A 15,911-nucleotide genomic window follows, 5' to 3' on the forward strand; every position below is an offset into this window, starting at 1 on the left:
ATCCAACCCATTATATCAGGAGAGCAAGGGTGAGAATTTTATCACAAAGGAAACAGGAGCTTTCTGACCAATTCTGGACCAAAAGGTGTTTGAGTTTAGGATGGTTTCTTTAAGCTCCTTAATCCCCCTTTTTACAGAAAGGGAGCCAGATTTATACTCCCTGCATGTAAAGGATACTTATACTCACATGGCAATACAACCAGCTTACAAGAAGCATCTTAGATTTTTAGTAGGAAAACACCACCTGTAGTCTTGTGTATTACCTATTAGCCTAGTCTCAGCATGACAGGTGTTCATGAAATGTCTAGCTGATGATGGTGAACCTATGCAGATTAGGGTTGCATGTGTTTCTCTGTCTGGGTGATTGACACATTTTAGAAAGATGCCAGAGAATCAAGGAGCACAACTATCTGGGCACTAGAATTATTAAGGTTCATAGTAAAGGACTCCAAATTCCACTTAAGCCCATCATCTCAGCTTGATATAAGTTAGCTGAAAGCCTTTAGTTTATTATTCAGTTTGATAATCTGCTTATTCCTATGCAATGTAGTCTTGAAGTTGAATACAATTAAAATAAAATACCATATATCATTACTGCATAAAATAAAATGACCCACAATACTGAATCAAACCATCCACTACCCAACTTTAATTACAGAATAACCGAGAAAGTTTAGTATTCCTCATAAAATAAGTCAGCAGACATAAACATGGAACATGTTGCGCCTTATGACATCATCAGTACACTTCGTGCCAGGTATGTCTTTAACATTAACCCCAATGGACCTCATGTTCTGTGGTTGGTAGGTACTATCATAACTTGCATGTCACCATCAAAGTCAACTCAGGAACTCTGTTCTAGTGGCTTATTCATTCTAACCAATTAAATCTACCAAATTACTCCAACTCAAGCTATCTTAGCCACAGACATGTCCAGCTTGGGAGAGGAGTGGAACATGTAAAGAGGCTTCACACTCTGGATCTGTGTTCTGCTCATGAAAAGTTTCATTAGATACATTTCATTGATCTAAGGATGATTTTGAGTGCTTTAAATGTTTTCATGGATTGGTTGTCCAACAAACATATCCAATTCAGGTAGACAGGTATCTGTGTTTTGCGTGAACAAGCAGGAAGGAACATGATCATACCGCCTGTATTTGGAACTGGGTGGTTTTTATGGAATGAATGAGTCGCATACTTGGCAGGGAAGAACATATTCATAGATTTGAGTTGACACCTTCATACTCGAATATGATTCCAGGACACATAGGTAGCTAATAAAATGTAGAAGTGGGGACTCCTGATAAAATAGAAAGATCCCTCAATTCAGTTTAAGGATAGATACTTCCAGCAAATTAAGTTCAGATGTCTTCTTTTGAGATTGAAAAAAAGAGTCTTCTGTATGAGTATCTTCTGATTCCTCTAGTTCCAAAGACTTTGTTAAAACTCAGAAGAGATTTGGGGACTCTGATCTTAACTTTTATTGGCCGAGACAGATTTGGGAAACAGTTTGATTTTCCCAGCTTGCATCATGCAGAATTAGGGAGCTCTATTATAGCCCAACATCAGGTTCCTAACCTTTACAGCCTGGATAATGAAGGAGTAATATTTATAGAAACAGAGAAAATGACAGCAGATAAAGACCAAATGGCCTATCAAGTCTGCCCATTCAGTTTCCTGAATCTGTCTGATAATGTGTCTTGTGTTCTGGTTTCTAAATAAGATTCCACTAGAAGATCATGGCTTTAAATGGAAGAGTGTTGCCAGCTGATGTGAGGGAAAGGTCTTGGATCCTTTCTCCTACCCCAGACAAAAACTGTTGAAATACTTTCTAGAACTATCAGATTCAGGTCAAAAAACTAAGGGGTCCTTTTACTAAGCTGAGTTAATGCTAATGCAGCACAAAATGGAGTCCTGTGGGGTGAGTTCAGGTGTCCTATAGCAACTCTGAAAACTATATACACAAATTTCAAAAACATTTTTTTGAAAAGGTAACTGGTTAGTGCATGCATGGATAATATATGAGTCCTTATCGCCTACAAAATGGATGACAGTAAGTGCTGACATGGTCATTTAAAAATTGGCCACACACTAATGGCAATATTAGCACATGGCCATTTAATGTAAAAATAGAAAAAAGACATTTTTTATGGCTGCAGTAAAAATGGCCTTAGCAGGCCAGAAAGAGCTGCAAATGGGTGCACTAAGGCCATTTTTTTGCCACAGCTTAATAAAAGGATCCCTAAGTTAGGAATCACATCTATGTAATTGGCACTCATCACCATGATGTGGAAGGTAAGCCTCTCTCTATACAAATGTGATCCTGGCCCCTACTGAAGCCTCCCTTCAAGCCACCTGCTGTGTCTGGGACCTCAGTGTACTATTAACCCAACTGATGAAAGCTCCCATTGAACCATTGAACTTCTTTTAGCGAAAGTTCCTGATCTGGAAGGTCTTATTTTTGGTAGTGGCCACATCATGCAGTCTGTGTAATGACCTGAATGACTTATCCACACTGCCTAAAAGTTTGCCATAATAAAGTGGCTCTGTAAGTACTAACTAAGTTTGTCCCAAAAATGGTGTTGAATTTAACCAGTCTAGAGGGGAAGTTATCAATTTGGGCTACTGTTAGAACATATTTTACTGTTAATCCCAATTATTAGTAAGTAGTAGGGCTACATTTTGATTAAAAGTTTTAATCACAATCATTCGGTTAACGGTTTTTAAATTACAGTTAATCTTGTGATTGAATGACCAATATCAGATGGAAGCAAGAATGTGGTGAAGAACAAGAAAATGAGGATGTCAGATGGGTGAGGAGGTCTTGCAGGCTCCTGGATTACAAGGGGTGAAATAAGAGGAGAAAATGAAGAATTTAAAAGGGGGTGTGGCAAGGTTGAGTGAAAGTCTGAGGAGATTGGAGGTGACATGGGGGTATAAGTGAGGGGAATAGAGGGGATACAGACTGTTAGTGAGGTGTAGGATGTGGAAAGAGAGAGGGAATCAGGGATTGTGAGATGACTAGAGAGTAAATGTGATCAGAAACATGGAATGTGGGGAGGGGACCAGAGGGGCTGTGGAGAGATTACTGAGGGGATCAGAGTAGGTGTGTGTGTGTGAGTGTGGGTGGGTGGGGGGGGGGAGTAACTGAGGGGACCAGAACTCTGTGAAGGGATCCCAATTCTTGATCCCCTTCTAATCATGATGTCCTCTTTTTATATGTTCCCCTCTTCTCCCTCTTCTTTTTCTGCTTCCTCATGCCCCCTATCTTTCTACCTCCATTTCTCTGTCCCATTTCTCTTCCCTCCTGCTCCCCACTAAGGTCCAGCATCACTTCTACTCTCTTCCCTCCCTCCTTCCTGTTGTTTAGCATCTCTTTACCTCTCACCTGGGCCCAGGTCCAACTTCCCTCCCTCCCATGTCTAGCTTGCTCCCCCCCATAGGTCCAACATCTCCTCTTCCCTCTCCCCATTCTCCAGCATCTCTCTTTTTCCCCTCTGTCATCAGGTCCAATATCACTCCCCCTTCATTCTTCCTTCCCTCCTACTGTCCAGTATTTCTGCCCCCTCCCCCAATTTGCAATGCTTCCCTACCCCCACAGGGCTCCAACCTTGAGCTCCGTCAAATGATGTCACCTCCTTACTAGGATAGCTGACCTGTCCTCAGAGAACACCGATTACAGATGAGCAACTTTGTTTCTTCAGTCTTTTTAAAAATTCATCTACTGATAGATAGAAAGCAGCATTATAGTATATGTAGTATACTATAATGTATACTATATAATGTAGCAATAATATTTGTGAAAATATTGAGAGTGGTGGATACTTGGAATGCCCTCCCGAGGGAGGTGGTGGAGATGAAAACGGTAATGGAATTCAAAAAAGCGTGGGATAAACATAAAGGAATCCTGTTCAGAAGAAATGGATCCTCAGAAGCTTAGCAGAGATTGGGTGGCAGCACAGGTGGTTAGGAGGTGGGGCTAGTGGTTGGGAGGCGTGGCTAGTGCTGGGCAGACTTCTACAGTCTATGCCCTGAAAATGGCAGATACAAATCAAGGTCAGGTGTACATATAAAGTAGCACATATGAGTTTATCTTGTTGGGCAGACTGGATGGACCGTACAGGTCTTTTTCTGCTGTCACTTATTATGTTACTATGTAAAATAAGGAGCCATATTCATGATCTATACAATCATTTAGAAATCCTATCTAGAACCTAGTTAATTAACACACAGCTGGAAATGTCTCCAGAACTGCCACTTGACTAAAAGCAGCAGGTTTCTCGAAGCACTGGTTTCATCTCTTTCATGTAAACTCTTTAAAGTCATATTCTTTTCACTCCTGCTTTGCTTCTCTTGGCTTTTGTTTCCAATATATTTGTGTTCTTTAACAAAATTGAAGACATGCACCATTTACTCTGCATTTGCTCATACTGTCATAATCTAATATAATAATTTGCTCCTCCAACATTCCAATGTGTCTCACTGGGATCGTAACCACCTGCTGACATCACTCTTCCAACGTTCTCCTCCAACGTTCCAATGTGTGTCACTGGGATTGTAACCACCTGCTGACGTCACTCCTCCAATGTTCTCCGTCCCCCCTCCCTCCCAGTTCCATGGGACCCTGGAACTGGGAGGGAGGGACAGAAGGAGGGGGGACCCTGGAAATGGGAGGGAGGGAGGGGGACACTGGAACTCGGAGGGGGGAGGGGGGCCTGGAACTCGGAGGGAGGTGGAGGGGGCAGGGGAGAGATGCTGCACATGGATGGATGGAGGGGGCAGGGCACAGAGGACGTTGCCTGCATATGGATGAATGCAGGGGAGAGGGCATAATGCAGGGGAGGGAGGGGACCCTGAAACTCAGAGGGAGGCAGGGAGTGGATGACCCTGGAACTCAGAGGCAGGGAGGGGACGACCCTGGAACTCGGAGGGAGGGAGGGGGACAACAACCCTGGAACTCGGAGGGAGGGAGGGAGGGGGGACCCTGGAACTGGGAGGGAGGGGGGCCCTGGCACACGCACTCATGCTCGCTCACACACTCTCACAGACACACTCGCACCTTGTCTCACTCTCTGTCACACATTCACTCTCTCTCACACAGTCACTCTCACACACACACTCTCAAACATACACACTCCGTGGAAAACCTTGCTAGCACCGATTTCATTTGTGTCAGAAACAGGCCTTTTTTACTAGTTGTCTAATAAATTACAGTTTGCCTCTGTAGTTACAAAATAAAGATGGAGCTCTAATCATCTATCTCTCTGTCAGGTGGGACTGTGTTTATGTATGTTGCAGTGATGCCCACATGGTGGTTCTTTTAATCTTTTTGTAGTTCTGAATGTTGTAGAAACCAACAGTTTAGACAGGCAGGTTTTTAAGTGATCTGTATAGCAGCACTCTTCCCCCCCCCCCCCCCCCAACTTAGATTTATTACAGTGAAACTGGCAAAACTAGATGGAGCTGGGGGGGAGGGGACCCTGTACACATAAATTAAAATGTTTCCTTTTATAGTTGAAATAAAATTTTAACAACATGGGTTAGGGTCATTTCTATAAGTCCATTAGAAATGGGACAATCTAGTTGGAAGGATGCTGGGGTCTTGCAGCATTCATATGAAATAGCAGGTATATTCACTGTCCATGCCCTTGCATCCTCTGATGTCCAAATTTGATGTTCTAGCCAGTGTGATGAGGGGCTCTCAGCTGATCCACTTTCTGTTTTCTTTCCTTCTCTCTCTCTCTCTGTCACCTGCTGTCTCTTACAGGCAAATCTCCAAAGAGAAAGGCTCATAAGAGCAGCAGGATGCGTTGGAGAAGAGCAAGCCTTTGCTGGGGTGCTTCTGTCAGCGATACACGGACTACTGTTCTCCTTGTGCCAGAAGAGGCCATTCTCCATTCTCTCTCTGTACAAAGGAGACTGCTTTATAACCAATTTCCCTTTGTAAGGGGATGAAGTATTGGAACTGTTTTTTTAAAAAAGTGTGCCGTGTACCCTATTGCAGTATGAGGAGAGTACATGGGGCTGGATTCAGTAAAATTTGCTCAAAATTCGGCGCCGAACAAAATCAGCACCAAACGTGGTTCTATAAAGGATATGCACCCTTGATCGAATCACACATAGCGGCAATTCCTTCGCCTAGCTTTAGGCGCCAGTCTTATACCTGCTGAAACCTGGTATAAATGCTGGTGCCCAAATTAGGCACACTGAGGCCATATTTTATAATTCCATGCACATTTTTTTTAAGAGCGTCCCTGACACACCAATGGCCTTGCCCCCTTTGAGTTAGCGCTATGCCTTATAAAATAATGTGCAGCCAGATGTGTGTGCAAATTTTCATGAGTGCCAATTAACTTCAATAATTGGTTGTTAGCACCTTGTTTTTCAATTTGCATGTACAAATTTGGGCGTGCAGTTATAGAATCCAGGGAATGGTGTATCCTGTTCATTATAACTGGAATGAGCTGTGTAACTCACAGCCCAGGATAAAGGGGAATGTGGATGTGTTCAGAATTTGGTTCTTTGATCATTCTTGACAGCACAAGAGCCCTGGAAGGGCTCCCATGCTTGCATTGTTTAAAAAGGAAAGGTAGCAAACAATTTTTAAGGTGAGACCTTTGACGGCTGGATGACATAGAGGTACCTGCGATCATCTTTTGGGATTTTAAATAAATGGGAAAAGCTTAGTAGAAAAAAAGAAAACCATAACCAAGGATAGTCCATTTGGGGAAAATAGTTCAGCCTATGAACTATATGCACACAGCCATCTATATATGAATACACTCCAACAGAAAGTGATGACATTTACCTCCTGTACTAATGTGCCAGTGCCTTCTAGCATACCAGAAATACCTCAAAAGCTCATAGCAACATTGATTTTGAAGATTAACAGAGCATCTGTTTGCTTGGTAAATGGACATCCTTCATGGTTATTTCTTTTCTAGGCCAGAAATAAGACAGAGCACACAGTATTTTCCTGTGCCCTATTTTTTTTTAAGCTCAAAAGCTGATAATTTAGTGACTATTAAGACCTTCCCGTTGCCTAAGCTTGGCTTTTTTAACTTCTGTCCTCAGCCATTTCTGGAGTATCATTTCGCAACAGGAAAAACAGAGGTAGACATCAGGGAACGCATAGAAATGGGGCTTTTAGGTATTTGCCGTGTCAAGGAAAAAATATTACAAGGACACTTAGGGCCAGATGCACTAAACCTAACGAGCCATTAACGAACAAGTAGTAAACCCTGGCATGCACTAAAAGCCATTTTACGACGACGGTAGCAGCTAACAAAAATGGAATGCAGATGAGAAAATTGTGTAGAAACCCTATTGTAATGAGATGCACTAAGCTTTTCCGATTGCCTTAATGCCGGAAACTCTAACGAGAGGTCTGTACCTCTCGTTGGGGCTGCGCGGGATCGAAAACTGATGAAAAAACGCTATAAAAATCATTCCACACCCCGCCGCAATAGTAAAAAAAAAGTGCAGTTGAGGCTGGCCATTGGAAAAAGGCATCCGTTTTCGCCGTCATTCCGCCCCCTGCCGCAATATTAAAAAAAAGTGCAGTTGAGGCCGGCCACCGTGAAAAGGCGTCCGTTTTCACCGTCATTCACCTCCGCAATAATAAAGAATGTCTTTTTTGGCTGTGCTTCATTCAGCTGAGAGACCTGAATGTCTCTGAGCCAATCACAGCACGTTTAGCTCGACTAAAGGCGCTGTGATTGGCTCAGAGACTTCCTGGTCGCTTAGCTGTGAAGCACTGCCAAAAAAGACGTTTTTATTATTAAAAAGGGGGGAATGACAGCCAGAATGGCCATCCATCCAAAAACAATGTCCATTTTGACAGTCATTTCCCCCTTGCAATAATAAAAATGTTTTTTTTGGTAGTGCTTCACAGCTGAGAGACCAGGAAGTCTCTGAGCCAATCACAGGGCCTTTAGCCGAGCTAAATGGGCTGTAATTGGCTCAGAGACTTCAAGGTCTGTCAGCTGAGTGAAGCACGGCCAAAAAAGACGTTCTTTATTATTGCGGAGGTGAATGATGGCGAAAACGGACGCCTTTTCTCTGTGGCCGGCCTCAACTGCACTTTTGTTTTTCTTATTGTGGCGGGGGGGGGGGGGGTGAGTGGCGCGGCATCTTCGGGCGGCACAGGGAGGCATATTTGGCATGCGCAGAGCAGCCAGCATAACGGTTTGCTGCTCTGCGTATGCTTGACCGGCCGATTCTCTGACTGTTTTAAGAAGGAATAGAGAATGCAAGTGAGCTACAACGAGTAGCTCATTTGCATTCCCTTTCCTTGATGCATAGCCGTTCCCTACCGATTCGCTATGGAATTCGATAGGGAACGGCTCTAACGACGACTTTAGTGCATCTTGGCCTTAGCCCTTCTATACAGTTCCTGCTGTGTTGAGGCAGGATATGTTGCAGAGACATTTTGATTCTGAATGAATATGAACCAGTGTGCATAGTATTTTGCCATTACACATGAAGAATCACTGAACAAAACTGAAAGGTGTACAGCACAGATATAAAGACTTTTATATATAGCACACCTAGAGGGATAAGTGGTAGCTACCCATAGCAAGATATCATAAAAAGAATAAACACAGGAAATACTTCTTGGCACAAAAAAAAACAATGGCTGGCTTTGCTCTGTTCTAATCATATAGCTGATAGGTTGGTGATTTAAATGAAATCAGTGTTCAAAAGAACTTACCCATTATTTATGTAACAAAGATGCCTGACACAAAGGTGTTTCAGCAATATTATCACCTGCACTTGGGCCCAAAGCCATCAAACTTTTAAAATATTTTCAGGCTCTGTCATGTGTTAAAGTTCAAAACTGCAATTTCTTCAAGATAAACAGCATAACGTTTAGATACTATCAGTAAGTATGAGATTTGTCTCAGTTGATTTGGCATGGGAGGGGTAGATAGGAATAAGAAATGAAGAAGGTTTGATTGGGGATCTTTTACTTTTTTTTTTCTCCTCCACAATGTAGGCTAAATTGTTTATGTGATTGAGCCATACTATTTCTTGGATACTGCGTACTTATTTTCCTGAAGCTTAAATCGCCAAACCTACCGGGTATATGATCAGAATTAAGCAGAGCTGCTCATCCCTCTATCTGTGTGATTCATTATTATGAAGGTGCAGATGTATTTTCCTGGATATTTAAAATTTGATATACCACCTTTATAAATATGCAGTATTTATGACTATTTATTACTATATGCTATATTCCTTTTTTTAAAATTAAATGTTAACTGTATTTTTTTTTTGTTTTTTTCAAGCATTTGTGAACTTGAGTAATGAGGTAAACTTTGAACACCACCAGTTGCTCTCTCAACCCTCCTCTCTGTTCATAAAAATACTGCTTAAAGCTTGATAAAGTGTACTGATTTTATTCTTGTTTCAGTCTTTTCCTCTACAGTTTAGTAGGTGTGTATGTATAACCTCATGGTGATCATTTTATTCCCCTGTGGATTTGGATTTTAGAATGAATTACTTGCCTTTTCCGATCTGGCCGCAAGGTGATTCACGCTATTATATCTGAAGCAATGAAGGGTGAAGGGCTTGTCCAAAGTTGTAAGGAATGTTGGTGGGAGAAGCAGCATTTGAACCTTGGCTTCACTGATTTATTTATTATTTCTTGGATTTATATCCCGCTTTAATAACAAAGCGGGTTAAAAGATAAAAACATTCATTAAAGCATAAGATGATACAAAACTTGTATACAGTCTAAATCAATACTGTATACTAAGTACTGCTGGAAGACCTGTAGGACAAATCAAAGATCAATCCTCCATAAAAGCCTTCACAAAGTAAAAAGTTTTTTAAAGTTTCTTAAATTGTAATTTCCCAGAACACAACCACAAATAACTAGGGAGATGATTCCACAAATCTGCCTTCAATGGAAAAAGACAGCTTATGTGTTTCAGTGTAATGGCAAGTATTAATATATAATCATTTTGCTCCTTCAGATCGACATGCTTGATTCGGTTGATATATAATCAGATTTTCACTGAAATATTGAAGTACAACATCATATATTCATTGATGAATCAATACCTCAGTTTTGAATAATATTAAAAATTTTATTGGTAGCCAGTGAAGGCTCTTCAAGGTTGCTGTGATATGTTCCAATTTTTTTTAATTTGGTAGACATGCTGCCACATTTTGAACAACTTGTATCCTAGCTACTGACATGCTAAGATATAAAGAACTACAATAATCTAGCTTAGATATTATTAGGCTCTGTACAATTGTTCTAAGATCACAAGGTAAAATCATACCCTTCAATTTGCAGACAGCACGAAGTTGAAAGAATGATGTTACAATTATCTACTTGATTTCTCAGCTACTGCTCCGCTCTGCATTGTGTGTCTCCAGACGCTATACTATACACTTGAATGTGAGTGGAAGGCCACCTTCAAGCAGCATTATTGGCAACAGAAATGTTTACAAAAACATCCATAGGATCGTGAATGAGGATCAGAGGTTTGGAGGGGAAGGTTTTTTTTTCCTTTTCACACTGTTAGAGGGTACGCAAACTAAGATAAGATAAAAATAGCTAGAAGTCCATGGAGCTCTCATTGTAGGCTAATGCTAGATGAGCCCCATCTTGCTTAATTCCCATGTCTCGGCTCCACTCTTGGCTACATCACCAACTTTGTGTGACCTTGAGAAATAATTTTTTTCTCTTTGTGTCTTAGGTCTAATCACCAGAGTATGGAGAAAGAAGCGATCCTCAAATCATGGGGTATCTTCTCCAGGTGGATTTCTTTTGCATATCAGGCACAGCAAGCAGGAAAGACCTCTACATAGACAATACAATCAAAGAAGAGTAGAGGCTGGCCAACGGACAATTCAACACAGGAGGTGGTGCTTAAAAGAGGGACCCGACATGGTCCATGTTTTGGCGTAATCAAATGCCTGCCTCCTCAGGGGTCACAATAGTGTCATAAAAACATAAATATGTGTGTCATACATCATACGTTACAGCTGCTTGAGGATATAGTCTTTACTATATTGAGCGGAATGTTGGTTTGACATGAGCTCCTAGACTGTTCTGGGCGCATTTTTGGCTAATATTTGGCCACTAACTGGAAGAACTTTGATATAAACATTTAAATATATGTAGTTGAAAAGCATAATGCTCTATAGTATGGTTATGTCTGGTTATATGGCCATTGCTATCCTTGATGGCAATTTGTGAGTAATGGAGTAATACATGTATACAGTAAGAGTCATGCCGCACTCAGTTTCTGATAAAATGACTGCTGGCTAAGTCTGAGTCAGGGGTGAAAGGCAGGGTGAGAATGCTTGTAAATTTTGGAAGAAGGTATTCATATATTGGATTTATAAATTACAAGCTTTAGAAGCTAAGGGGTCCTTTTACTAAGCTGCAGTAAAAAGCGACCTGCAGTAGTGTGGATGCATAAAATTGGCCTATGTTGGGCCATTTGTTTACCACAGCTGGGAAAAAGGGCTTTTTTTAAATGGGGGTAGTAAATGGCCATGTGGTAAAATCAAAAGTAGCATGCGTCTGTTTACTGCCTGAGCCCTAACCACCACCCATTCACCTAGCGGTAAGGCTCACGTGCTACTTGTGCGGTAATCAGGCAGTGTACACCAATGTGTCCGTGCTGCTGAGTACCGCCGGGAACGCCCCTGTGGTAGAAAATAGAAAAATATTTTCTACCATGGGAAACAGCATGCTCCAAATTTAGAGTACCGCAGGGCACCCATGCAACCCCTGCAGTAGTGCTGATGTGGCACGCGCTACCCACATGTTAGCCCTGCCGCTGCTTAGTAAAAGAACCCCTAAAGCCTTTCTTTACATTTTGAATGAATGAGCAGGATGCCTATCATGCTTCAGTACACCTCCATCGAGGAAGTTGATTGGTTAACAGGATGACGACGTCTTTTATAAATAGCAGGCGCCATTTTGGATAGTCATCATTAGTGTTTATGCTGGAAAACCCTTGAGCTGAAAGGTTAAAAAAATTGTTGAAACATTTTTGAGTGTTCCCAGGGGAGATTCTCCTGGGAGGGAATCATTGAAGAGACAACCTGCTTGTGTTATACTTTCTTCTTTGAAGGTTTGGCAAAGGGAAACAAGCTATTAAGCTCCTGATGAAGCAGGTTGTGAAACAAAAGCACTCTGTTGAGTGACAGCATGTGAAATTTAAGTTGCCATTTTTCAGTATTTAAATTTAATATTTAAAGAAGATAAGAAAAAACTGCAAGTAAAAAGTTTTTTTGCATATAAAGATCAAAAAAGAAAAAAGATTATTTAAATGAGGAGGTTTTTCTGACTAATGATGAGGGAGCTCAGAACTAGGACCAAGGTTCGTGCATATATACAGCTGACAAGTGACTGAGCATCTGAAGTCTTTTCCTCCTGTGTTTTAGAAATGATAATGATAGTATATATTAAAACAGTGTTGTATAATTTTTTTCTTGTGCTAATTGAACAATTTGGATGAAATTAAGTGACAAGAATAGTGCTATTGAATTTTGAGATACATATATTGGACCACATAAAGCTGACAAGCTGCTATGCAGGTGGAAAGCATGGCATCTTGAAATACTCTCTTGTAAAGTAGCCTAAGAGTTGAAGATCTTTACTAGAATGTCTACTGGACAACTCCCCGCACATTTTGCCTATCTTCATGGCTGCTTAGAGTACAACAGAGGGGTGTGAGAGTTAAACCTTACTGAAATCTGAGGGCAATTGAACCTTATATTTCACATCCAATATCTTGGAGACAGGCTTTATGGTAAGTGGAGTTTGCCACATATAGAATTGTTGATCTTGTAGGAGGCCATGAAGAGATACTACAGCAGTAGCTTTTGGGGCTTCTAGATACTTCAGAACACAAAAAAAGAACTGCAGGGTGTTCTGTTTCTTGCTGTAGTGGAAAGGATACTTCTCTTGCTGTATACTGGATATATCTGTGGTAAGTGTCATGTTTTCCAAGCTGGAACTAGGTTTTTGAGCCCTTAGACCACTGCTGAGGAGCGGCAGCAGCAGGCAAAACCACCCCACACCAGATGCAAGGCAGAACTCTGACAAACAGTGAGACTTCACCTGCACTTAGCCGCCCTTCCCCAGGAGTTGAGCGCCTGGCTCTAGGCGGCCGGCAGGACTTACTGGACAGGGCCGGGACTGGATATCAGCTAGGCAGCACAGGGACTGAGGGTCAGAGGGGAAAGGAATGAACAAGGGCAAAAGGCAGGAAACTGGGCTAGGACTCACAGACAGACAATACAACACAAGGCAGGGAGTGAACAAGCTAGGGGACAGAGACTGAAAGCTGCAAGCAGCCACTAACACAGGAAACAAGTACGGACAGACAAGGGCCAGAACTAGAAGCTGCAAGCAGCCACAGAAGACAGACAACACAGAACCTAAGAACTACACAAAGAACTGCAAACCAGGAACAAGACTAAGAAACAAACAATAGCCCTAAACTAAACTACACACAGACTAAATAGAAATCAAACAAGAGTCAATACAGTAAAGCCAGATCAGGCAGATGTGCACACAGCACACCGACAAACCTCAGGGCCTTAGGCGATGCAAAGGCAGAGCAGAGAGTTTCAAAATGGCTAATAAGCCCAGCAGCAGCTGAGGCTCAAGCTGCAGCAATCACCAGGCAACTACGGGTGCTGTGCAAGTTCAAACAAAAAGAGCAAGTCTGGCAGTCTGAAAGATCCGGACTGGACTCGCCTGAAATCTGGAACGGGTGACAGTAACCAGACAGTCCATTGCAGCCACCAGGTCTGCCCACCAGGTGGCGAGGAAGGAGAGCACGAAACATGGGCACTACCGTGATAGTAAGAGATGTCCTCAAAAGGATATTTGTGTCTTTCTGGCAGAAGAGAAGGGTTTGGAAGGATTCTATGTGGGGCGTAGACAGACTTGCTATTTTGGGTGGGCCCAGAGTTAACCTGGGTGGGCCCTTCCCACCCCCACCCCAACCCCTGTAAATACATACAATATAGTGGTTTGGTTTTTTTTAATGACTCAATGTCTGCCCATTTCTCTCTGAACCCTCTCCCCCGGTCCTACCTCAGAGCCGTTGCCCATCGCAATTCCTATAGGCAACCTGTGCTGGCCCTGCAAGCTTCTCTCTACCACGTTCCCACAAAAGAAACAAGAAGTGACATCACTGAGGGCAGGACATGATATAGAGAAGCCTGCAGGGCTGGTTCAGGATGCCTACAGCAATTGCCACTGGCAGTAGCTCTGAGGTAGACCGGGAAGGGGGGTTCCAGAGAGAAACAGGCAGATGCCAGGCCATGAGTGGAGAAGAGGGAGAGAGAGTAGTGAGGCACCACCACTGAAGAGTTTTGGGGGCCTCATAAGCTGTTGACTAGGTGGGCCTGAGGCAAGAATGGGTGGACCTATACCCACCCAGGCCCACCCTTAGCTACACCACTGCCATGGGAGATCTTAGACCCAAACATTATTTCTGTAAGAACTCCTCTAGGCTACTATGTGAAATATTGGATTCAAGAAAGGAGAGTGGCAATGAATATGCTGGTTCCAGCTCTGACTCCAAAGTAGACAAGTAATACTACAGGGTCTTGAGATGAAAATATGTCTCTCTGTGCTGGAGTCATGCCTGTTGAATGAGATGGCTTGATCCTAGGTTGTTGGTATTATACATTTGGCAAGTCTTTGCAGTACCTTTCTGCAAACTCATTAAACATCTTTTGCAGGAACAAATGCAGTTTCTCCACAAGGGATCATGAAACAGACAGTGAGAACTTGTCAGCAGCCATCACTAGCACAGGAGTTGATGACAAAGACTGGGGTGGTGTTGTTTGCATAGAAGAGCCCCTGTGCTGTATCAGCACTCCAATCCACTAGATCTGTGCTGAAAACGTTGTGAAGAAGCTACTTGGAGGAAGTAATTTGCACAGAGGAATTTCATTGAGGTTCTCCGTGCTGCTATGCTTTTGTTTTTAAATGCTTTGGAAGGGGTCCAGACCTATGGTAGCATTCAGAAGGCAACTGGGCTTTGGACCTATAAACCTCCAACGATCCGTTTACCAGTTTAGGTATTGTCTGGTGGTCTTCTTGAGTGAACAGACTTTTTTGAAACCACTGCACCGAGAGGTTGAGGGTAGTTCTTGGGATGAATCCTCGACTCAAATGCTCAGAATCAATTAACTGCTACAGAGAGGAAACTCTCTGATCTGAACCTGAAACAGTTTTTTTCTCAGCTTTGCAGTGTTGAGAAGATGATTCAGATGGTCTTGCAGGCTCAAGAAGACATACAAGCACAATGCTTTTGTTTCTCTTTGGTTCTAGTCCACACCCAAGCACATTAAACACTAAGTGTGTGTGTGTGTGTGTGTGTGTGTGTGAAAGTTCTAGATTTTTCTACCTCCTTGCAGATAGGCCTTGACTATGAAAAGAGAAAAAATAAAACAAAATTGACCAAATAATAGAAGCTTGACAAAAATTCAGCATCAGTAACAAACAAAAATGTAATCTGAAGAAATAATTATCAGGAGAACTTTGTTTAGAGTCTATCTAGTTGAGTGGAGAAAACAAAACTGAGGAGACTGCTGTGTTTGAGAAGGGCTCTGGGAGAGCTATTCCATTTTAGCAACACATAGTGACGTCACCATTTGTGTATCAGATTCAATCCTGCTTGTTGGTGGAAAACAGTGTAGATATTGACACTGCCTCTAGGTCTACTCTCATTGGCCTGTATTCCTGCCACCGACTAGGTGGGCCTGACTGCACAAGGGTGGGAGACCATGTCTCACTTGTGGTTACACCAGTGGTTTGGTGGAGAGACATTAAATCCTTGAGCAAAAGTTGAGTATTCCATCAGGACCAAGGTTCTTCAAGCTTGGGCCTGTTCTTAACCCAGTTTCCAACATTTTAC

The 15,911-nt window shown here is 42.3% G+C and overlaps 1 protein-coding gene across 2 annotated transcripts in view; it reads left to right on the forward strand.

The window, feature by feature from the left end:
• SLC35A2 (solute carrier family 35 member A2) overlaps positions 1-11,219 on the forward strand; it is a 133,800-nt gene extending 122,581 nt beyond the window's left edge. Inside the window, exon 5 of one of the 2 annotated variants that reach the window (XM_030194013.1) lies at positions 10,713-11,219. In XM_030194013.1, coding sequence (XP_030049873.1) covers positions 10,713-10,824 — 112 coding nt within the window. In that variant the 3' untranslated portion in view covers positions 10,825-11,219. Of the gene's footprint in view, positions 1-5,767; positions 5,894-10,712 lie in introns of those variants that run through there. The other variant, XM_030194014.1, reaches the window with a different exon arrangement.
• The last annotated feature ends 4,692 nt before the right edge of the window (positions 11,220-15,911 follow it).

This window comes from Microcaecilia unicolor, chromosome 2, assembly GCF_901765095.1.
Source record: "Microcaecilia unicolor chromosome 2, aMicUni1.1, whole genome shotgun sequence".
NCBI lineage: Eukaryota > Metazoa > Chordata > Amphibia > Gymnophiona > Siphonopidae > Microcaecilia > Microcaecilia unicolor.